We start from the raw sequence: 23,037 nt of genomic DNA on the forward strand, positions 1-23,037 counted from the left end.
ATAAGTTAAAAACAATTCTAAAACTCACTTTTCTAAATAATAAATATAAAAAAGTTTATATTGACTAACTTATATATGTATATCAGCATCTTAACTTTTCTTTAAAATGTTGGAAAATGATTTGGTGATCCAAAATATGAGATCGGGATACTTTTTTTTGGCCGATTCTTTACATTTGTGTATTCAAATTATATAAAATAAAGAGACACAAAAGCTAAATTTTTTAATGTTGAAATTATGGAACTAAAATGTATCCAGTGACAGAGCTCCCAATAACATCAAAGACTTTGATGTATATCAATTTCAAGTTAAAAGAAGGATGCACGTAATTGCCAGCGAAAGGGATAAAACAATTTTGTTTCTCCTAAACCCAAATTATCAATTGATTAGACTTTCGCGTGGCTATCTTAGCACAGTAGCCTGCAACTAATCCCGCCATAAGATCTGCAAAGCATCAAGAAGTCAACTTGTTTAGCACAATACAGCTAACTCCATAGCACGAAACCTAAATTTAATCTAAAAAATTAGATATCATGGATGCCCACAACATTCACATTACTTGAATAAAACATAAGCATGCTGTATAAATATACGAAACATTTCATCATGCCCTAACCAAACACGAATCACAAACCCCTCTATTCTCCTCACTCGACGTTGAGAATTCCTACAAACATGGCTGCAATTTCTCAACAAAGGGTCAAAATCTGTTTGGTCTTATTATGTCTTGTTTCAGCTTCAGCTTATTCAACATCTTCGTCAACAACTACTTCTGTCACTTTATCTAATTCTCTGCTAAACCCCCTTTTTTATGCTATCAAGTGTCCCCAAGCTCTAGACACCATTAAGAATATAGTAATCAATGCTTTGGCAAATGACCCTCGCATGGGTGCTTCCTTGCTCCGTCTTCATTTCCATGATTGCTTTGTCCAAGTAAGTCTGTTATTAATCTTTTTTATATATTTCATATTTACCTGCATGCAAGAGCTGCAACGTTGTTTGACAAGTGAAATCTATGTTCCTCCCACTTTGGACATATACCAATCCCCACCATATACACATAACGATCCACACTAACTGATTAGACTAATAATTCCCCACTAGGAATTATTACGATTGTAGTTAAATATATGATTTCATGCTCTTAATTTTTATAATAAGAAAAATTCCTCAACCTCTTAATTAGAATAATGTATAGTTTACTTTATCTTTTGTCGTTCAATTATGTGACTAACAATTTACTTGTGTGACATGATAGCTATTTAGTATATTTTATCTTCTTGGTTTCTTAAAATAGTTTTTATGTTTCTTTTATATGTAACATTAATATTATTATTTTATTATGTTTTATATTCTTTGATGCTGGTGTAACTTTTATTAAAATGTCAATTCTATATATAACGTGCTCTAAACACAGTCGTGTTAATTATAATCGGGTAACAGAAGGACGTGGCATGTTTGGTTTTGTTATTATTTCTAATTAATATAGATCTTCGATTTTGATATTATTTCTAACTAATAAATCTTTGATTCACTTCCTCATGTCAAAAAGTCATAAGAAAAAAGGTCCGACAGTGAGTAATACTATAAGTCTAAATTTCGATTGAAATAAACTTTTATACCTTTATTATAGCAGTGAAACTTATCACTAATTCAATTTCATTAAACTTGTTAGTAACATGAGATTTATATTAATTAAAAATAAAACTAAATCATAGTATATAAATGTTACCTTGTTATATCGGTTTAACGAGTTTGAGTTAAGCATAAATTTCATCTACTTAATAATAGAAAAATGTTTAATTGAAATTTTTTCCATAAAACATAACTCTGTACAAATTTACTGACTACAATAATATAATGAAACATGTTCTAAGTTTTGGTGGCATTTTGAAGGGATGTGACGCATCGGTTTTGTTAGCGGACACAGCAACTTTCAGAGGCGAACAAAGTGCCTTACCTAATGTGAATTCTCTAAGGGGTTTTGAAGTCGTAGAGAAAATAAAATATGCACTAGAGCATGAATGCCCCGGTGTTGTATCTTGCGCTGACATCTTAGCAGTTGCTGCAAGGGATTCTGTTGTTGCTGTAAGTGTTTCCCTTATCAATGGCTAATTATATAAGCAAATTATTAGAAAACACTTGAATATATGAATGCATATATGAGATGAGAAACTGATGAGTGAGAAAAAAATGTTCAGCTTGGTGGACCTGGATGGCCTGTTGGCTTGGGCAGAAGAGACTCAACCACTGCAAGTTTCAGTGGAGCCAACACTGATCTACCATCTCCCTTTCTCAATCTCGATGGTCTTATCGCTGCCTTCCAAAAGAAGCTTTTCACAGCAAAGGAAATGGTGGCTTTATCAGGTAGATAGACACACAATACAACACTGCATGCAACACTCTTTTTATATCAAGCACCTCTTTATTTTTTCCCTTTCTTTCAATTGTTTTCATATATGTTGAACTAGTTAAACTTGTTGGTGATGAGCAGGTGCTCACACAATTGGCAGTGCCAGATGTTTACTGTTCCGATCAAGGATTTATAACGAGAGCGATATAGACCCCACTTATGCAATCCAAATGAGAGCTAACTGTCCCAAGGTTGGTGGTGATAGCAACTTGAGTCCCATAGACATCACCACTAAACATTCTTTCGACAATGCTTACTACACAAATTTAATTAACAAAAGGGGTCTTTTCCACTCTGATCAACAACTCTTCAGTGGCGGTTCCACGGCCACCCAAGTCAAATCTTACAGCACTTTCCCGTTACTCTTTAAATTCGATTTCGCTAACGCCATGCTCAAGATGAGCAACCTTAGCCCACTCACCGGCACGCAGGGTCAGATCAGAAAAGTGTGCAGCAGAGTGAATTGAGTTCAGTTCTTTGATTTTAACTGTATGTGCTAATTCATAATGTTCAGGCATTTCCTGATGAAATCTTGCATTCGTTTGTTTGTTGAAGTTTCATTTGTGTCAAGGTTGGACACATTCCGTTTACGTTTATCGGTAATTTGGCGTTCTTAATTGCTGTTTGTTTCAGGAAATATTTTTGTATGATTTATGTTTATTGTATAATGTGATTTTTTTCATTTTCATTTCAAAATTATGAGTATATTTTTATGTATGTTCTTCTTTTCATCGTCAACCATGCAAATTGTTTTTAATCACATTGGTTAAAAGAAAAGTAATTAGTTAACTAAATAAATAAATAAATAATCATTCAGCAATTACGTTGTAAATTTTAGTTTAACCCATTTAGCGAAAAAAATCCCCCCAAATATGCAGTGCTAAATTAGCAAGTTTGTGCTATTTTTCTGAGTCGGTTAAGGAGGAAATGACTTAAGAAAAACACTTTCTGTGTTGATTTTCCCACAACCTAGGAAGAAATTATGTTCAGTTTTAAAAACAGAGTAATAGAAAACGAATGATTCACTAAAAGGATAATTTTTGTATTACAATGTACATTTACTCATGGGCAAAATATATAGTGCTCCAACGTGTTTATAAGAAACACCAATACAAAAATCGCATACAACGTTGAATATTTTGAGTGATTAACGGCGAATTCGCGAACGACGTCATATTAGAAGACATCGAATTTAAAAAATTCGACGTTAAATTAACGTCAAATTTTGTCAATATAGGACATTAATTTAACATCGACTTTTGTCAATATTTGACGTTAATCAATTTTTTTTTAGTTTTTTTAATTAATTGTGATCTTTTTTTACAATTATAGAGACCTGAAAAGCAGAAAAATAATAAATTTCAGTTTTTAGTATTTTATAAAGCATGAACTATGAACGTGTAATGTCGTATTAATGTAAACAATAATAACCAACAACAAACAAGTTCAATCAAACAACAACAATAAACAAGTTCAACCAAACAACAACAACAACAAACAAGTTTAACAAATAAACAACAAACAAGTTCAACAAATAAGTTCTTCAAACGAAAACTAACCTTCAAAAGGTAGGTTCGTTGGAATAAAGTTTCATCCCGAGAGAGAAAACAGAATGTGCCTATGAAGGACAAGAGCACGAAAATAATCGGTTAAAACAAACAAAAATCATACATAAAGTAGTTAATTAACATGCATTTGTATCAAATGAAAGAAAGATTACATGTGATGCTCGTTAAACTTCGCTCAAGAAAAGTTTGAGAAGAAAAGAGGGTATCGCGTGCCAAGATAAAGTGAATGAATTTTCAATCTCCCGCTCAAATTTTTATTGAATTCACTAACCTTTTGACGTCAAATTTAAAAGGCATTCGACGTTTTATATTCCTTTACGTCGAATTACAATTTTAAACGACGTTTAATAATTGCATTTATTTACAAAAATGTCACCACTCATTTTTAACGTTGGCTATACAGTGGTTGGAAGTTGAACGGGTGACATTATACACTGTTTTTGTACTAGTGAAATATGTACCACTAATACAGTAAGGAGAAACGACATCGGTTATTTTTATCAATAAGTAGCGATTCCCGAACCGAGACATATTCAGGCAAGGCCAAAAGGGGTAACCTTTTTGCCTCGGTTTTGAACCGAGGCATAAAAGGATAAGATTTTGCCTCGGTTCATAGCTAATCGAAGTAGTATGCTTTTTGATTTTTTTTTTCGCAGGGCTTCATGCCTCGGTTCAGCCTGAACCGAAGTTGTATGACCGCCTCTACTGCCTCGGTTGGGACCTTAACCAAGGCAGTACAGTCTTTTTTTTTTTGCTTCTTTTGCCAGCCTTTTCTGCCTCGATTATGGTCACAAATGAGGTATATTCCCATTTTTTTAAGAACAGATCTGTTTCTGCAACATTCCCAAACTTGCATATAACTTCATAGTCAGAATAGTTCAGAACAATGCAAAAGCATATATTTTGAATAAAAATTATATTAAAATATAAATACATTCAGTGTAATCATAAATCAGCTTCTTAGAAGTATAAATCAATCCAATGTAATCATAAATCAACTTTGAAGCATAAATCAATCCAATGTACAAAGTTAAACTAATAATGTACAAAAGCATAAAACAACTTAGAACCATAAACTTAGAACTTACTATATCCTAATATCTACTACATACTATTATATAGTTGAATTACATATTTAGTCAGTGTTTTCCTCTCGAGTTTAAGTGACTTCTCTAGAATTGGAGTAGTCATATTGAATCTCTGCATAAAACACAATGATTTCAATTAGTGTATATGAAATCTAAACTATAGAGAAAATAAAATTCAAACCTAGATATTATTGTTTTCCATCCACTGGTGTAATGTGCACGAATAGTAGTCATCATCCAATACATGATGTAGTAACCACACTCATATGACCCGGTTTGTCTATTACACTACAATATATCATCATAATTATAAAATGTCAAGTAACATCATTTGAATGGTACAAAATGTAACAAAGTATGGACTAAAATACCAAACATTAAGGTTCACACATCCAAGCTTTTTAGCTGTAGCAGTAGATCACCCAAACAACAACATATGTGTTGCAAGAGAACTATTAAAAAAAATTGCTTTAACATACATTTATATAACAAAGAAAGTTGAAACATTGAGCTTCTTACCAATCTACTACATGTTAAGAGGGTTAGGAGGAGACTTGTGCAATGAACAAAACCAGACAACAGTGTTCTTCGGTATGGAGATCACAAGTAGCTGCCAATGACGCTTGAAATTTGTAATAACTTAATTGTCACATACCAAAATTAATAAATGAAACTTTAAACTTAACAAACTTCACTTACCTAAGTATATAAGGGAAAAAATATATCTCCTTCCCCATTGCAAAGCAGGTGGTGTTGAATATCATCAAATTTATTTCTTTCATGAGTCATAGAGGGCTCAATGAACCTATATACATCATTGAACCCCTTCTTGTTACTGACATCAAACATATACCTGAAATTAAGAAATGATCTGATATAAGTAACTTGATAAAAAAGAATTATATAAAAAAGTTCTTATAAACTTACATCATCCACAACTGAATGAGTGTAATATTAATTTCTTCTCTCCCCGACGTAAGCTCCCTAACATCTTGCGGATGCAAGTATAATGGGATCTGAGCTTCTCTTCCAAATGTAGTAGAATCGCAAGAGGGTCATCCTCAGATAAATGAGTCTTCTTCAGTGTAGGACTTCTCTCTTGACTTGTCTATTGTTACATGAAAAAAATGGTTATGTTATGACGTCAATAAGAAGTAAATATTAAAATTGAGAAGTATATAATAGGAGTGTTTATCGGGGGTTCATGGCTGTCTCATAGATTGTGCCACGAGCTACTACCATGGTCTAAATAGGAGAGAGAATATATAACTGACATGGACAAGTGTCGTCCATGTCGTCCCCTAGGGCATCGGCAGTTGAGTAACTTCCTTTGCTGCTTCTACTTGTCAAATTAAATGTTAGGTTATAGAAAAAGTAAATTAATAAACAAAAATGATTATTAAGTTTACCAGTAGGGGGCACAACATGTTCCGCTACAGGAGATGGCGGAGGACGATTGCCATAATCCTCATAACGCTGTTGGAACTGACGCGCAACCATTTTACCAACTTCATCAAACAACTATGCCCGGACCTTCTTTGTGATCTCCTGCGTCAATCTCTTTTCTTATTTCCTCCTTTAGCTTTTGTTCATACTCTTTAGTTAATCCGGATGAAGATGAACGCTAGGATGACCCAAAGAATCGTCGTATGCCTATGCCAGTCTCAGCAGCACGCACCCGTCGTGGGTGCTCAGGTCGTCCAATAGTTGTGGCAAGAATATCTTCACGACCTTCTTGTGTGAATTGACCTTGGGAGCTCTACTCAACCAAGGAGTCTTGTAACACAACAAAACTTCATAATTAATTGAAAGATCTATGTAATATATATAACAAAAATGTTGTAAAAATATAAGAAATGACATCTTACAATTCTTTCAGATATCTCTCTGGCACTGTCGGAAGTGTAGGAGCTCGATGATCTTAAACAGGCTAACTTCCACTTCTCGTGCCGAGATGGTGGTGAAGGAGGAGGAGGAGGGTCACCACCCTCAGAAAATGAAAATCTACTATCTGACTTTTGCTTCATTATTTTCTTCTCAAGCTTTTGTATCCACCACGAGACAATAGATGTAGATTTTTATTCTGAGCACTTATGCCCTATGCTTTTGACCTTGTTTCCTATGAAAAAATGAAATAATTATTATGATATAAAATTATGAATAATGAATTGAATGATTTTACCTACACTTACCTGCCACGTCTCGGATGTCCTAAGTTGTACAAACTGACGCCATGTTTCTTCGTCAATTGCAAAATATTTAAAACATGGAGTTTCATTACTTTTTGCTCCAAATATATATTTGGACGTCAATTTTGTCTTAAACCCCCGAAATCTTTCTGCAATTGCAGATAAACACCTATTCCTTAGGCTCGCGACATTTAGCATATCAAATGTCATCTACAACAAAGAAAGTAATAACCTTATATCAATACAAATTTATCAATATAATGAATCTAGAATTTGGAGCAATATTGTGTAACTTACCAATAGATCTTGGCAGATAAGATTTCGATTAGCCTCAGATACATGGTCAAAGGATTGAGTAAGTATAGAGATACGATCACGTGCTAGTACTCCAAGGTAAGACCTAAATACATCTGCATTTGGACCAGATGCAACTCTAGTGACCACGTCGATAATGACAGGTGTCCTTTCACCTACATTTCTTCTAAGTATTAGCTGTCATAACCTCGTCGCTACTCTCGTCCGTCTAGAAGTGGTGGGGACTTCATCCCTTGAAGAATGAGGTGGCTCAGCCATATATTTGTCAAAATAAATAAGATGAAAGATTAATAAAAGACTTATAAAATAACATATATTATTTAACAAAAGCCATACATATTTACACAAACATGAAATTCATACATAATCATATGGATTGGTCATATGTATATTCTCTCATTGTGATCTTCCCGAATTACTTGTATATCATCAATTAGAGGGTCGTCATCCAAATTTATCGTTTTAAATGGATTGTTGTCAGCAATATGAAGATTACTTAGATTCTCTTCTTTATCTTCAATTTGTCTTTTTCCTTGAAGAGCGACATACCAATGGTCAGACGTAGGATCTTTGACATAAAAAACCTGACTTGCTTGATATGTCATTATAAACGGTTCATCTCCATAACCAACCTTTGAAAATCAACTAGTGTCATACTAGATTCATCTATATTGACACTACTCTTATTGTCGACCCACTTACATTTGAAGAGTGTAACAGAAAACTTAGTGTAATCAACCTCCCATATCTCTTCTATTCTACCATAATATCTCATTGATCAAATTACAGGATTTTGATCTTTGGATTTGGAAAATTGTAGCGACTCAACTTCTAGACTAACCCCACTATTTTGTACTGTGCTTTTATCATCCAAAGTCTTTGTATAGAATGTGCAATTATTAATTTCATAGCTTGTAAAACATACAACATCAAACTTTAAACCATTTGCTAGCCACAACAAAGTCTCAGAAGACCGTGATTCTTTCAAAACTTCAGATTTGAACCAAGACAAGAATGTTCTATTATTCTCCATCAACTACCATTTCTTTGATCGTCTTGGATACTTGTCCTTTACAATGGCTTTGTGTGCTTCCAAAAACGGGATCACTTCATCTGTGTTGTTTAATATGTCCAGATGTGCTTGCATCAATTCTTCACGACCTTTCGTCACCACATTCATACCTCGTATGCTTTTACATTTAGAACATTTATTCAACCATGATGTCCGAGGGACTCCTATCGGATTTGCTTTAGTCATATAATCAGAGCAAAACTCGATACTTTCTTCAGCAATATATCTTTCAATTATTGAACCTTTTGGGAGATATTGATTTTTGACGTACCCTTTCAAAATCTTCATATAACGCTCAATAGGATACATCCATCTTAAGTATATTGGTCCTCACAACTTTATTTCTCTGACCAAATGAACAAGTAAATGCACCATGATGTCAAAAAAGGATGGAAGGAAAAACATTTCTAGCTAACACAAGATGATGATATTGTCGCTTTGAAGTTCAGCTAACTTTGTAGGATCGATGACTTTACTACAAATTGACGAGAAAAATGAGCACAATCTAGTTATGGCCTGCCTAACTTTTTTGGGCAAAATTCCACGAATTGCCACCGGTAACAATTGTTGCATTAAGACGTGACAATCGTGAGACTTGAGTCCAACAAGCTTTAAGTCATGAATTGACACTAAGCTCTTGATATTTGAAGAGTATCCTTGTGGTATACCTTGATACTCTTTAAACAAAGACAAAAACTTATCTTCTCTTGTCTGGACATTGTGTAACATGCAGGGGGCAAATAAGTACGTTTACCAATCTCTCTTGGTGTCAACTCTTCTCAGATCTTCATGTCAACCAAATCCAAACGCGCCTTCACTCTATCTTTTGTTTTTCCCTGGATGTTTAGTAGTGTACCAATCAAACTATCACAAACATTCTTCTCTACATGCATGACATCTATGCAATGTCTAACATCTAACTTTGACCAATATGGAAGATCAAAGAATATTGATTTCTTCTTCCAAGGGGTCGTTACAGAAGACTTCTTGGACGTTTTCCCAAATACGTGATGTAATTTATTAACTTTTTCAAGAACTTCAAGTCCAGTAAGTGCAATGGGTGCATTGTCTTTCTCTTGTTCTCCATTGAATGCTTTCTTTAACCTTCGATATGGATTATTAGATTGTAAAAATTGCCGATGGCGGCGCATATACACTTTCTTCCTTCCGTGTTTTAATTGATGAGCTAGAGTGTTTTCTTCAGGACATGCTTTATGACCCTTCAAGCCATAGAGGCATAAAATAATTGAATTTTGTTTTTTTTAAGAGGTTTTAGGTAGCGGTTCTTAAAAGAACTGAGGCCATAGAGTCTTATCATTTTGGTTAATATTATAACTGAGATAATAACATGTTTTTAGGGTTAAATTTCGCAAACAGAGTTTCTTGCACATTTGAAACATTTGTATCTCCTATACGTCATTGCTCTCTCTCCATGCCTTCCAGACCATCATCTTCCATTTCTTTCATTTTTTCTTTTGTTTTTCGTTGATTAAATGTTTATCTACCATTGTCTTTTATTTTTACCGATTAATTTTGTGCACAAGTGCTTTTTGGATGTTTATTTCGTTTTGTTTCAGCATAGAAGCCGCCTTCAACCTTCAACCTTCAAGGTTAGTGTCGTTTTAAGTTTATGATGTTTTCGTTTTGCAAAGTTTAAAAAAAACCAAAAAAGTCATAAAAATAGAAAATAGCGTATAGATTAGTTAACGTAGTGAAAGTGAAAGTCTTTTTAAGTTTGGCAATGCAAATATTTTTTTAAACTTCATATTACCGAGCCAATAGACCTATTTTCTTTTTTTGCTTTACTACTTCGGGTATTTTGAACCGAGGCCAAAAGTCCGAACTTTTTACCTCGCTTGAATATACCTCGATTTTGTAGCCGCGGTCATAAATCCAAAACAACCGAGACAATATCCCTTGGTTGTACTAATACCAATTTATAATTTATAAGTAGATGCAAATCTTATCTTAAAAATCGGTTTTGTGGAGTTGAGTTAGGCTTAAAGTTCACTTCTTAACATGTATGTAATTGGAGCACTTGATATAGCATAGTGAGTAGCAAACGAGCTTCTAGGTATGTTTTTTTTATTGGAAAATCAGAATGGAATACTTTGGGTGTTCCTACTCTTTTAAAAAAAATGGTTTGGAACAGAGGAAAAAAATAAACAACAAACAAGAAACCAGAAAAGAACATAGAGACCAGCTAAAAGATATTATAAATATAGGGTCATACTCTCCCTTGTTCTAATGTTTCAATGGTGCACTATCGGCGAAGTGGATATGAAGGATAGTTAAAAGGTAGATGTCCTTGAATCAAAGTATGGGAATTACAAAAACTCAAGGAAAGGGAAGGAGTCAAAGTATGATTCATGATGGAGGAGGAATTTAGAAAAGAAAATGATGGAAATTTAATAGGAAAATTGGGAACATGAAAAACTATCACATTTTGGGATTATAATGGGTTCGAAGCAACTTATTCTCACAAGTATTGTTACAATTTTCTATTGGTATTGTTCTTTATCGATTTTTACAAGTTTAGTGAATTATAATCACTGTATATTTTGGTATTTTTTGTTGTGTTATTTTCATCAGGTCAGATTAGTGCTCTTGATTTGGAACTATATTTATTTGTTTGAAGGATGAAAGAAAATACAAAAGTGATTGCTTTAAATGGTACTTATTATTTGTAAGAATTTTCATCTTTTCATCTTGGTTATACAAAAGTAAAGATGAGATACTTATTGTTTATAAAAAATTTGCATCTTTTCGTCTGTTCTACAAAAATCAGATTCTATGTATGATAAAAAAATGAGTTTACACACCAACAAGTTTGTGGTTTTATAAGACAATATGTAGAAAATAATATTTATAATAACATTGCTAGTGAGACTCATGAGTGCATATTAATGCTATATTTCACTAGTTGACATTAGAGCTCTTGATTTGGTACTATATTTATTTGTTTGAACGATGAAGGAAAATACAAAAATATTGCTTTAAATGGTACTTATTATTTGTAAGAATTTGCATCTTTTTATCTTGGTTACACAAAAATCAAGATGAGATATTTATTGTTTGTAAAAAATTGTATTTTTTCGTGTTTGTTATACAAAAATGATTCTATGAATGATAAAAATTGAGTTTAAACACCAATAAGTTTGTGGTTTTATTGGACAATATGTAAAAAATAATATTTATAATAACATTGCTAATAAGACTCATGAGTGTATATTTATACTCTTATTTCACCTTTAATCTTGAAAATAAATTTTTTTATGCTCAAAAGATTATTTAATTAATATTTATGATAATTAGATTTATTGAGCATGTGAAATAAAAACGTATAAAAATAGTTTTTTAGTTACATAAAATATTTACTTTGAATATTCTAATGTTTTTTTATATTGTTAAAGGTAAGTTTAAGCTCATTTAAAAATTGAAAATAAATTGATAACTTACTAAAGATAAAGTCCCAAATAGCAAATTTCAGAAAAATATAACCTGCACCGCCTAGTTTACTTATACACTCCCTTATTAATGGGCCATAGAAAAATCAACCTTAATTAGAAGCTACCACGTGTTCAAAAATTTGTCTAACAAGAGCATGCCACGAGTCATCATCCTAGCATTCAGAATATGGCCATCCAGGAGTTGCAACGTATCACTATCATTCAGTCACAAATCTGCTTAATCATAATCTGCCACATCATTACCATCTTCTCCCAAATCACAATCAGCATTGTAGCACCTTCACCACCCAAGCAGCACCAGATCCATCTGAACCAGTCATTGCAGCTCAAGTCATTCACTACTAGCATGTCCCTACACCTCGTCGGAGGTCGCACTCCATCCAAGCTCCACCGCATGCATGCCATCAAAGCATTCATTGAAGAGCAAAAGCGAAATTGAATTCCCTGATTATAGACACTTGTTTGTGTTTTTCATTTGAATATCTTGTACTCATATCTGACCTTAATGAAAGCTTGATAGACTAGTTTGTATTCATGAGTTTTTATTTTTCATGTTAAGAAGATTTTTCCACATTAAAAGTATTGGTGTTGATTATTGTGTTACTCCTCATAAATTCTTACAAATTTGTTTTCTGTTACATATTTTGATATTTTTGGTTGTATTGTTGTTTTCCATTCTTTGATTAATTCAGCTACACATAAACAATGTCATTTTAGGTGTGAAATACCATATAGGAGTTTACCTTTTAATTTTATTAGTTTCAAATCATAATACTAGAGGAAAGTAGGATTATTTTTTTTCTTTCCTTGAGTGGTTTTTTAACCTTATCCACTGCATCAAAATCCTAGTTATATGTAATTTTGCATACGGATTAGGTATACATTATAATCAATAATCAATATATATTTCTCATTATTACCAGCAAAGAAAACATCATCGTAAAATATTTCCGAGCAAGTGCTACGATAATTTTTTCAAGATATAGCTCTTTTTAATGTAAGAAAAAGAGTTTCTACCGTCATTGCAATGTCTATTATAGGTTATTTTTAATTTGCTAAAAGGGTTTAAAAACATAAGTTGTGATCATTCTCCTATCTTTCTAACAACATAAAAAACTTTTGACCATGTATTATTAAAATAAAGTTATTTTACCCTCACATACACTTAAGTTTCGCTATTTTGTCACAACAGATTATTTTCCCACAACAAATCTTATTATTTTGATAAAATAAAAATCTTAAAACTGTAAAAAAGAGAGTTGAATTTTGAGAGGGGACAGTGTGATTGGAGAGGTTGGCAAAAAAAAGTGCTTGAGTTAATAAAAATAGAAGAATGAGGATGGAGTAGGTTGGACCAGGATAAGAAAAAGGATGTTAAAGTTTTCATTGAAGCAGTGGGATAGAGAAAATGCATAAAAAAAAGGAGAGGTCAGAATTTTGACAGACGAGAATGAAAAAAAAAGAGGTAATCCAGAACGAAAAACTTAGAATTTTGAGAGCAGAGAACAGGACAAAAGAGGTTGACTATACCTCATAAAAATTAATGATCAATTAAAATTAATTATCCTTTAAGTTTCCATTTTTACATTTAAAATATTTCGATGAACCCAAAGAAAAAAAGGGTAACGATAGATTGAATTGTCTACACTCACTTTACATAATTTTTATAATAAAAAGATGAAAAATAATATATCAAATAAGCGTAGAAATATGTTAAAATATATTTAAAAAAAGTGTTAGTTGACATTTTCAAAAATTAAAAACTAACATACAATATCCAAAATAAGCATCTATCTATATAAAGGTGCTATGTATTTTTCTGTTAACCATGTACGTGTGTGTTCTCGAACTCTTGTCTACACTATCTAAAGAATCTCCTATAACCATGGCTGCAATTAAACTGTCGATTTGTTTGCTTTTATGCCTTATTGGGGCAGCTTCTGGTGGTTCTGCTAATAAGTTACGCCCAGACTTTTATAATTTACAATGTCCCCTGGCACTTCAAATCATTAGGGAAGAAGTAACCACTGCTTTGAGGAAGGAACCTACCATGGGTTTAGCCTTCTTCAGTCTTCATTTCACTGATTGCTTTGTTCAAGCAAGTCTTCATTTTCCTCAACTTTAACGCCTTACTTACGAACAGTGCATACAAATATGCATTTTCTGCATACAATATATACTTCTAAGCTGTATAATTTACTCAAAAGTTAAATAACAGAAGAAAAGAAAAAGATTGATTTGTGGAAAACTTTATGTTTGATTTTTTCTGCTTTTCTTGGCTGACATGTTATGTAGGGATGCGATGCATCAATTCTGCTAAAAGACACACAAAATTTCACGGGCGAACAAAGTGCTGTTCCCGATGCTGGTTCTACAAATGGCACGGATATCATAGAGAAGATAAAGGGTAGACTGGAAAAACTGTGCCCTGGTGTTGTTTCTTGCGCTGACATTGTAGCTGTTGCTGCAAGAGATTCTGTTGTTGCTGTAAGTATTCAATTCATTCAAAAGAAGAAAAAAACTAGTCAGATTATTATTAGTTGAATTAGAAGGTTCTTCCATATTGACTACATGCTCTATTTTTTCATATTTACTGAGTATTAAATTTTCAATAATAGAAAAGAAGATAAACAAAACTATTGTTTTAAGATTTTTTATTAAAGATAACATACTTCTATCTGTCACAAAGTTACGAGTAACAGAATGATAAGTATACAGATGAGGGTTACTCCTTTCAGTAACATACTTTCTGAAAATACTTCTTAACCGTTTTTAGTCTGACAGTCAAATATTTTGATGTTAAAAGACATATTATGTACATATAATTTTGGATAAAATTGTATATATAGTTATATAATCTTATAAGTATAGTTTAAACATTTAAGACTTCATCTATATATACATGATGTGCATGTTTTTTGATGGATGAGACACGATGATTCCCAGCAAGGTGGACCAAGTTGGAACGTTCGATTGGATAGAAGAGACTCAACAACTTCTAATATAAGTGCTGTTTCAACAGATTTACCTTCTCCCTTTATGAATCTTTCTCAACTTCTTGCTACATTCGGCAAAAAGAATTTCACAGCCAAAGAAATGGTTGCTTTTACAGGTTAATTACTTAATGCATTCGAAACGTTATTTTTTCTATACTCTAGGGCTATGCATCTGATTAGATATACACAAATGGAACTTCTTGTTCAGGTGTTCACACCGTAGGCTTCATCAGATGCTTATTCTTCAGAACAAGGATTTATAACGAAAGCAATATTGATCCCTCGTATGCAAGATCATTGCAAGAAAAGTGTCCCTTCGTAGGTGGTGATGATAACTTAGCTCCTTTAGATCGTTCCACTCCACACCAATTTGACAATGCTTATTACAAGAATTTGCTGGTGAAAAAGGGTCTCTTACACTCTGATCAAGAGCTCTATAATGGTGGTTCCACCGATTCAATAGTTGAATTTTATGCATCCAACGCTTTACTCTTCAGAAGAGATTTTGCTAACACAGCGATCAAGATGGGAAACTTTGGTCCTCTTACTGGCACCCGTGGCCAAATCAGAACACAGTGCAGCAAAGTTAACTGAGTTTATCAGAAAATGTTTTTTCCATGGCAGTTCATTATTAATAAAATATATTATTTTAATGTATCTTTTTTTTTTTTACCTATATTACTTGAAGTAAAATTTATTTGTATAAATAATTAGGTTTATGAAAATCAGATTAAAATGATATTTTTATTTGTAAACAGTTGTGATTGAAAATCCTTTGCATAACTATTTATACCTAATTTAGTCAAAGACGTCTAATGGTCAATTACTTATTAAAGTCTCGTAATGGTTAATTACTTCATATAATAGACAATATTTAACATATTTAAAGTAATTTTACTATTCTAATTAATCAGCACAGTGTTGTGTTTTAGGCTATATTAAAGTGAAGTTTTGATTTTGTTTAAGAAAATACGTCAGTGTTTAATTTTTGTGGTAAATAATGACATCAATATATGGATAAATAAATAGTATTGTTCACAAAGCCTCAAATCAAAGTTATATATAACAAGAATGAAATCCAAACTCAATATTTTTATATATATTTTTTCATGAAAATTCGACTAATCTATACGTTGGATTCTAGTCGTATATAATATCGGTTGAACATTTTTTTAATAGATATTGATGTAAATTCAAAATAAAAGTATGTAGTAATATTCATATTACATATACTGGCGGGAAAACTAAAATGATGATCGACAATAACAAAATAATGACAAAAAAAAAAAGTTCTCTCGAAATTTGATTTCATGGTAAGTTTTAGAATTTTGTCATGATAATAAGGGATCATTTAGTAACACTAGTGCAAAAACGGTTTTTATACCTGTTACAAAAAGCTTTTATATCAATTTTCGAGTCAGTATAAAAGAATGAGGTATAGAAAGTTTACCATTTTTACACATGTTCTAAAATAGGTATAAAAAATTAACTTTTACACCGGTTCCACCTATAATAGGTATAAAAATCTGATTTTCTATTCCTGATTTTTTATACCTGTTGGTGCTGGACACAGACATAGAAGAGTCTCACTTCCATACCTGGTTATGTTATAACTGGTGTACAAAGTGACGTTTTTTTTTAGTTTAGATTTGTAAGTGCTACTATCTATATCCAAACCAGCATAAAATTCAATCCTATACACAATACAGTCTAAATAATCAATAACAAACAAAATAATCAATATTGTTTCTGTTAACACATCAAAAATGTAATATTTATCCAACAAAGTTCATAAATAAATTTATCTAATATAATTACTTAACTTAGTTAAACATAAAATAGTTTATAAACTCAAAAAGTAATATTGAAACATCTAATTATTTACAAATGATTAAAAGAAATGCAGTTCACTGCTCCCGAACATCTTTTATAACATGTTGCCCCATTAGAAACGTGTAATCAAATATCTACACAATGAATAATTTAAGTCAACTCATAATATTAATGTCTTAAGATTTTAGTTATAAAATGTTCATATTACCATAAAGGGTATAAGTTCTAGCAAACACGTTTAGGATCTCCATTCTTGTGTGAATTTTCAGCCCTGTGCATCTTCTGATGTTGATCCATACATCCAACCCACCTAAAATTAACACCCATAACAAAATGTAAATTTTTTCAACAACAAATTAGCTATTTTTTCTTGTTTTGATAAATAATTTATTTTTCATCAAACAAGAAATATCATATTCTAATTTAATATTATGTTAAAAAGTAAATTTTAAATTTAATTTAATTTTATAAAATTCACTTGAGATTTCATCAAATAAAATCATCTTATTCAATTACATCTAATAAATATCTTTAGTTAAGACTAGTCTTTTCAAAACCTTACCTGTTTATCCCAAGCAGTGCCGTACTCATATTCAGAACTGCTAACTTCTTTCGCTGCCTCAACATATTTCCAAATAGGTTTAATCCTTTACTACATTTCTATTTATGTACGAATGTCTCAATTGGGTCCTTGTTTTTTAAAGTGTATCAAAATGATCCTTAATTTTGAAAATTGATATCAATTGAGTCCTTTCCGTTAAGTTGGCTGGACGGCGTTAAAAAAATTGATGAGTGGATGCTGAGATGACGAACGAACGCTCGTCCACCAGCGAACGAACGCTCGTCCACCAGAGAACGAACGCTCGTCCACCAGAGAACGAACGCTCGTCGACCTATTACTGCTGGACGACAGTTCGTTCTACACTGGACGACCGTTCGTTCGGTGGTCGACGAGCGTTCGTTCGCTAATGGACGAGCGTTCGTTCGCTGGTGGACGAGCGTCCGTTCGTCATCTCAGCATCCACTCATCAATTTTTTTAACGCCGTCCACCCAACTTAACGGAAAGGACTCAATTGATATCAATTTTCAAAATTAAGGACCATTTTGATATACTTTAAAAAACGAGGACCCAATTGAGACATTCGTACATAAATAGGGATGTAGTAAAGGATTAAACCTTCCAAATATTATCATTGGAAGCCAATGTCTTCCCTTCCAAATCATTCAGTAGCTGATTCCAGAAACCTCTTGGAACTTCCAAATATTGTTTTCTTTTCTGAGAGTTTCCCTGCACACACTAGTAAAAAAATGGGATAAGAAAGCACAGTATACGCTTCGGTTTAAGCGAACCCGAAGCGTATAATAGTGCGGTGGCAGAGTTGTAATAATAGCTTAAATATATGCTTCGGTTGTCCTATAACCGGTGCCTAAAGCATGCTACTAACTCGGTTCTACATAAAACCGAGGCATAAAACTATGTCCAAACCTGCTCCGCTGACAACTGTTGGGTCTGACAAGAACTACTAACTCGGTTTGCCCAGCAACCGATGCCTAATGCGCACTACTAACTCGGTTTTAGACTAACCGAGGCATACAACTCTTGCCACCTAACTCGGTTCTCACGTTGACTCTTCATTTTCACTTCTTCTCTCTGTCCGTGGTCTCGGTTCTCACATTTCATTTTCACTTCTTCTCTCTGTCTGGTCTCCCATTCTTCTTCTCTTCTTCCTACTCACTCCGCTCGTGCTCTCACTCCCCTCGTGCTCTCACTCCCCTCGTTCCTCCGCCGCTGTACGTCCTCCGCCGCTGCCTCCGCCGCTGCCTCCGCCGCTGCCTCCGCCGTTGCCTCCGCTGTTGCCTCCGCCGCTCTAGATCCACAGCTCCAGATCGCCATCGCCAAGCCGTTCCAGATCGGCGAGCCCTCCGTCGTTGCTGCGTCCGCCGCCGCTGCCTCCGCCTCTCTAGATCCACCGCTCCAGATCGCCGTCGTCAAGCCGCTCCAGATCGGCGAGCCCTCCGTCGTTGCTGCCTGCCTCCACCGCTCCAGATCGCTGTCGCCAAGCCGCTCCAGATCGTGTTGCCGAGAGGGAGGCTTCGTCTGGAACGAGGCTTGCCGTCGCAGCGGCAGTTGACGCCGTGGCCGAGGCCGACCAGGAGACGAAAGCGTTCGTGGCGGATTGCGATTCTCTGATTTCGATTGTGTTTTTTGTTTGATTGATTCTCTGGGTTCTCTGATTTCGATTGTGGCTATGCCTTGGTGGAGTTAGAAGTTCAGGGTTCCATCAATTGTTTTCTCATTTGATATTCAACGTTGTTCTTCAAATGGTTTTGGGAAAGCGATATTTTAGTTTAGGAACCGTGGATGATGAGAAGGCAGGGAGATGTGTGAAGGCTGTGAAGGAGTTCATGCGTCTTTTCGGGGTGTTCACAGTGGGAGATGATGTTCCTTGGTTGAGATGGTTTGATTTTGGAGGCCATGAGAAGGCCATGAAACTGCCAAGAAAATGCATAGACAAAACAAGACTTTGGGTGGAAAGGTTGATGGATTTCAAGATGTATATATGTTCATACATGAATTTCGATTTTCTGCTGTAACTTTTGTATAACTGTTGATGATGACGAAATAGAAAAAGTCACTTTACTGCCTCGGTTAGATTTAAACCGAGGCATAAGCACTCATCATACTACCTCGGGTGAAGTGAACCGAGGCATAAGCACACATTTTTTTGACTCGGTTCACAACCGAGGCATAAAGGTTATATTTTTTACCTCGTCTGGATATACCTCGGTTGCATAACCGATGCGTATAAGCGAAATCAACCGGTGTCATTTCCCTTCATTGTACTAGTGACACACATTTATATTGTAACATGGTATCATTTTAATTTCAAAAGTTGAAGTGTCCTATTAGTTGACCTTTTGAAACTGAGAATGAGTATAACAATTTTAGCAGTGAAATCAAAGTACCATTTGTGATGTCATGATGCTTCTTTCCATATGCAGACTCATAGATATTGTTCTGGAATCAAATTTGGAATTTCATTAAATGTCATCACGTTGAACCTCTTGAACGATGAGAAAACGACACTTATAGTATTACTTATAAGTTTTGTTCTTACTTTAAATGCTTAGAAGTTAAAACATATTCAGCTACCTGCATATCAGATGTCAATCCTAGTGCTGCACACAACTGCAAACAGATACCATATTTAGTTGTTACAATTATTTTGCTACCAAATCCAAATTATCAAGTCTAGTTATATATATATATATATATATATATATATATATATATATATATGCTAACACGGTCCTTGAAATTAAAAAATGTCTTTTGCATATAAAATATAAATAATTCAACTTAATACCTCGTACACATTGTAGTATCTGAGAAATACACTCTTTATTAATGAACTTAACAAATTTCCTGGAAAACTATCCAGAACACACAAACATACAACACTCTTAATACTCTTTCTCTCTTTTTTCTACTCACAAAACCGTGGCTTCCTTCTTCTCTACGGTGGTGGCTTCCTTCCTTTCTATTCTTTTTCTCTTCCTCCACACCTATCACACGGTTTTACACACACATATATGATAAAGCCAAACAACAAGAAAGTTACCTAACATCTCCATCCTAAGATTAAAAAAGAAGAAAAACTTGGGATATCAAAGGAAGGAAAACCTAGATCAACATGAAGCACAACCAAATTCCATTTGCTTAATGAATTGATACTTTGAGTCACGCAATTCTATTTCCTGAATGAAATTTTTTATATTTTGAGCTGCTTATAAGGCTAACGCCAAATCCATTCATAAACTTTTGACAGGGCTTCTTCCACTGTAACCTGGATTTTAATCCTTGTTTGGTTTTCGGCTCTGTTGTTTAAGAAGGTAGAACATCTTTCTTCATACATCACAGACACGTGATCTGATTCAGTTTTCTCATAGGCATAATCTATGTAAATTGGAACACTGGTACTTTTACCTTCGTCCTCGCCATCAATAGTGATCATTACTTGAAATCTACCAACATCTGTGTTAAGGTACTTACCAAGAACAAAGCAGAAAATGAAGCCAATGAGAGGGGAAGGTGGAGCAGAAGAGAGATCAATAATTATAGAATCCTTTCTTGTCTTATACTCCAATCACTTTGGAACGCTACTTCCACCTGAATAAGAATCACAATTGTCATCATAACAATGTTCAACATGATTTTGACTTGGGGTAGATAAGTGCAACAAAGAGATGTGCATGAAAACTGAGATTGCTTGAAAAGGAACTACTACAGAGTGTTGTAAGAGATGTGCAACAAAGAAGGTCCACTTTCACAAGTTTAAAAGATTAAAATTTTTCATTTAATAAATTTGGTTATTATCTATCTCCAATATATATATATATATATATATATATATATAATAATTTAATAAATAGATAAATATAATTGCTTTTAAATAATTTTAATTTTTTGAAATTCTTTCTATGCACAAAGCATCAATAAAGTAGGCTCCATAACAATTTCAAGAAGTAACGATTTTTGTTACTGCTAACAAAAACTAATTATTCTCAATTTCAAGAAGAATTTTCCCCAATCCTAACAAAATATAGAGCACATTTTCATAAAGCCCTCCCAAACCAAAACCTAACAGGAAAATGCAACTGATCCATTTTTTTCCAATTTCCTAATTATAAGAAAGTAGGCTTTAAATATTTTGTACATTCTATGACGGATAAAATTTACCCACCATAATAAGTTGATTGGTGGCAGAATCGTAAGTGAAAAATATACTTTTTATATCTATCAACTATAAAAAATGATGTGATGGCAATTTTGTAAATATGTGAAATTTTTTCACACCGGTAATAATGAAATCCGTGTAAAAAGTGATGTAGTGACAAGATTATAAAAAATACAAATAGCTTTATACCGGTTACAACGAGAATAAGTATGAAAAATCATTTATTTTATACCTCTTAACTTTAAAATATGTATAAATTATTGATCTATACCATTAAAAATGATAACAGTATGAATTTTTTACATATTCCATTTCTTTTCCCTCCCACAACTCTTCTTCTTCCTCTGGGAAATTTCTTTTTCGTTCTCCATCTCTCCTGATCTCCCTCCTTTATTCTTCCTTCTTCATGCCCCTCCTTCCTTCTCCCTCCTTCGTTCTCCTCCATTTTTCTTCATTCCCCTGCAATTGTTCTCGTTCGTTGCTATTATCGAAGTTGTCGAGGTGGTTGAGTGAAGCTATTGGTCCGCGTTTGAAGTTGTTCGTCGCGTTTGAAGCTGTGTGGGTGAAACCCTTGCTGTGGTGTGCCGTCGTCAGGTGGTCTGCCGTGGGTGAGTACATTTTTATGAATTAGGATTTATACTGATAATTCTTTTCTGACTGAAAGCCTTTTGTGTAATTTTTTGTTAAGGCAATCAATTTCGCTTATATCATTGTGTACATATTCTTTTAGATCTAGCATTGTAATCTGTAGTTCCACACATCAAAAAGCTTTTGTTTAATCGTTCATTGGGTTGTGTTGAGGACACGTGAATTATTTTAGAAAAGAAAAACCTTATCTTAAAAGTAGTAGACTAGAGAGGTTAGTGACTAATATAGTGTTCAAGGTATTGAACTTTGGGTGCTACGAATGTTTTCTTTACTGAAGGCTATTCTTCATAGTTTTTCACAACGGTTATAACATCATCAGGTATAAAAGTGAGTTTTTTTATACTTGTTCTGTTACCCGTAGGTATAAAAGTGAGTTTTTTAATAAGAGAGACGACTTTTTTATACCTGATTCCGGAATACCAGGTGTAAATATCAAACTTTTATACCTGTTACAGAAATAATCGATGTAAAAATTTAAACTTTTATACCGGTTCTAGAATCGTTGTAAAAGAACGAAAAGTTTTTATACTCTCTGCATCTATAGCTACTCAAAAACCGATATAAAAAGCTTTTTTTAGCAGGTATGAAAAACTTTTTTTGATATAGTGAAAGTAAGACATACTATGACGTACTATTGTACATCAGTCATAATATAAAACACGGTGAAAAACTTGTAATAAGCTTAAAACATATTATTATGTAGTT

General features: G+C 33.5%; 2 protein-coding genes and 1 pseudogene across 2 annotated transcripts; 2 read left to right on the top strand and 1 right to left on the bottom strand.

Moving 5' to 3' along the window:
- Nucleotides 1–623: 623 nt before the first annotated feature.
- Nucleotides 624–3,109, top strand: LOC124834560 (cationic peroxidase 1-like). The gene is made up of 4 exons (XM_047309269.1): nt 624–933; nt 1,897–2,088; nt 2,202–2,367; nt 2,495–3,109. Exons 1-4 carry the CDS (start codon nt 676–678, stop codon nt 2,878–2,880), a joined length of 1,002 nt encoding a protein of 333 aa, XP_047165225.1. The 5' UTR covers nt 624–675; the 3' UTR covers nt 2,881–3,109.
- A 4,844-nt stretch (nt 3,110–7,953) lies between these two features.
- On the bottom strand, nt 7,954–12,435 carry LOC148190936 (uncharacterized; annotated as a pseudogene).
- A 1,521-nt stretch (nt 12,436–13,956) lies between these two features.
- On the top strand, nt 13,957–15,934 carry LOC124834563 (cationic peroxidase 1-like). Its single transcript, XM_047309272.2, has 4 exons — nt 13,957–14,213; nt 14,411–14,602; nt 15,062–15,227; nt 15,320–15,934. Exons 1-4 carry the CDS (start codon nt 14,001–14,003, stop codon nt 15,703–15,705), a joined length of 957 nt encoding a protein of 318 aa, XP_047165228.1. The 5' UTR covers nt 13,957–14,000; the 3' UTR covers nt 15,706–15,934.
- The last annotated feature ends 7,103 nt before the right edge of the window (nt 15,935–23,037 follow it).

Source organism: Vigna umbellata, chromosome 11, assembly GCF_029865625.1.
Source record: "Vigna umbellata cultivar VRB3 chromosome 11, Vumbellata_1.0, whole genome shotgun sequence".
Lineage (NCBI taxonomy): Eukaryota > Viridiplantae > Streptophyta > Magnoliopsida > Fabales > Fabaceae > Vigna > Vigna umbellata.

Coding starts and splice junctions, on each gene's coding strand:
- LOC124834560 (XM_047309269.1), top strand. CDS start 676: ATGGCTGCAATTTCTCAACAAAGGGTCAAAATCTGTTTGGTCTTATTA. Junction 2,089..2,201: donor CAAGGGATTCTGTTGTTGCT/GTAAGTGTTTCC, acceptor AAAAATGTTCAG/CTTGGTGGACCTGGATGGCC. Junction 2,368..2,494: donor GGAAATGGTGGCTTTATCAG/GTAGATAGACAC, acceptor GGTGATGAGCAG/GTGCTCACACAATTGGCAGT.
- LOC124834563 (XM_047309272.2), top strand. CDS start 14,001: ATGGCTGCAATTAAACTGTCGATTTGTTTGCTTTTATGCCTTATTGGG. Junction 14,214..14,410: donor TCACTGATTGCTTTGTTCAA/GCAAGTCTTCAT, acceptor CATGTTATGTAG/GGATGCGATGCATCAATTCT. Junction 15,228..15,319: donor AGAAATGGTTGCTTTTACAG/GTTAATTACTTA, acceptor CTTCTTGTTCAG/GTGTTCACACCGTAGGCTTC.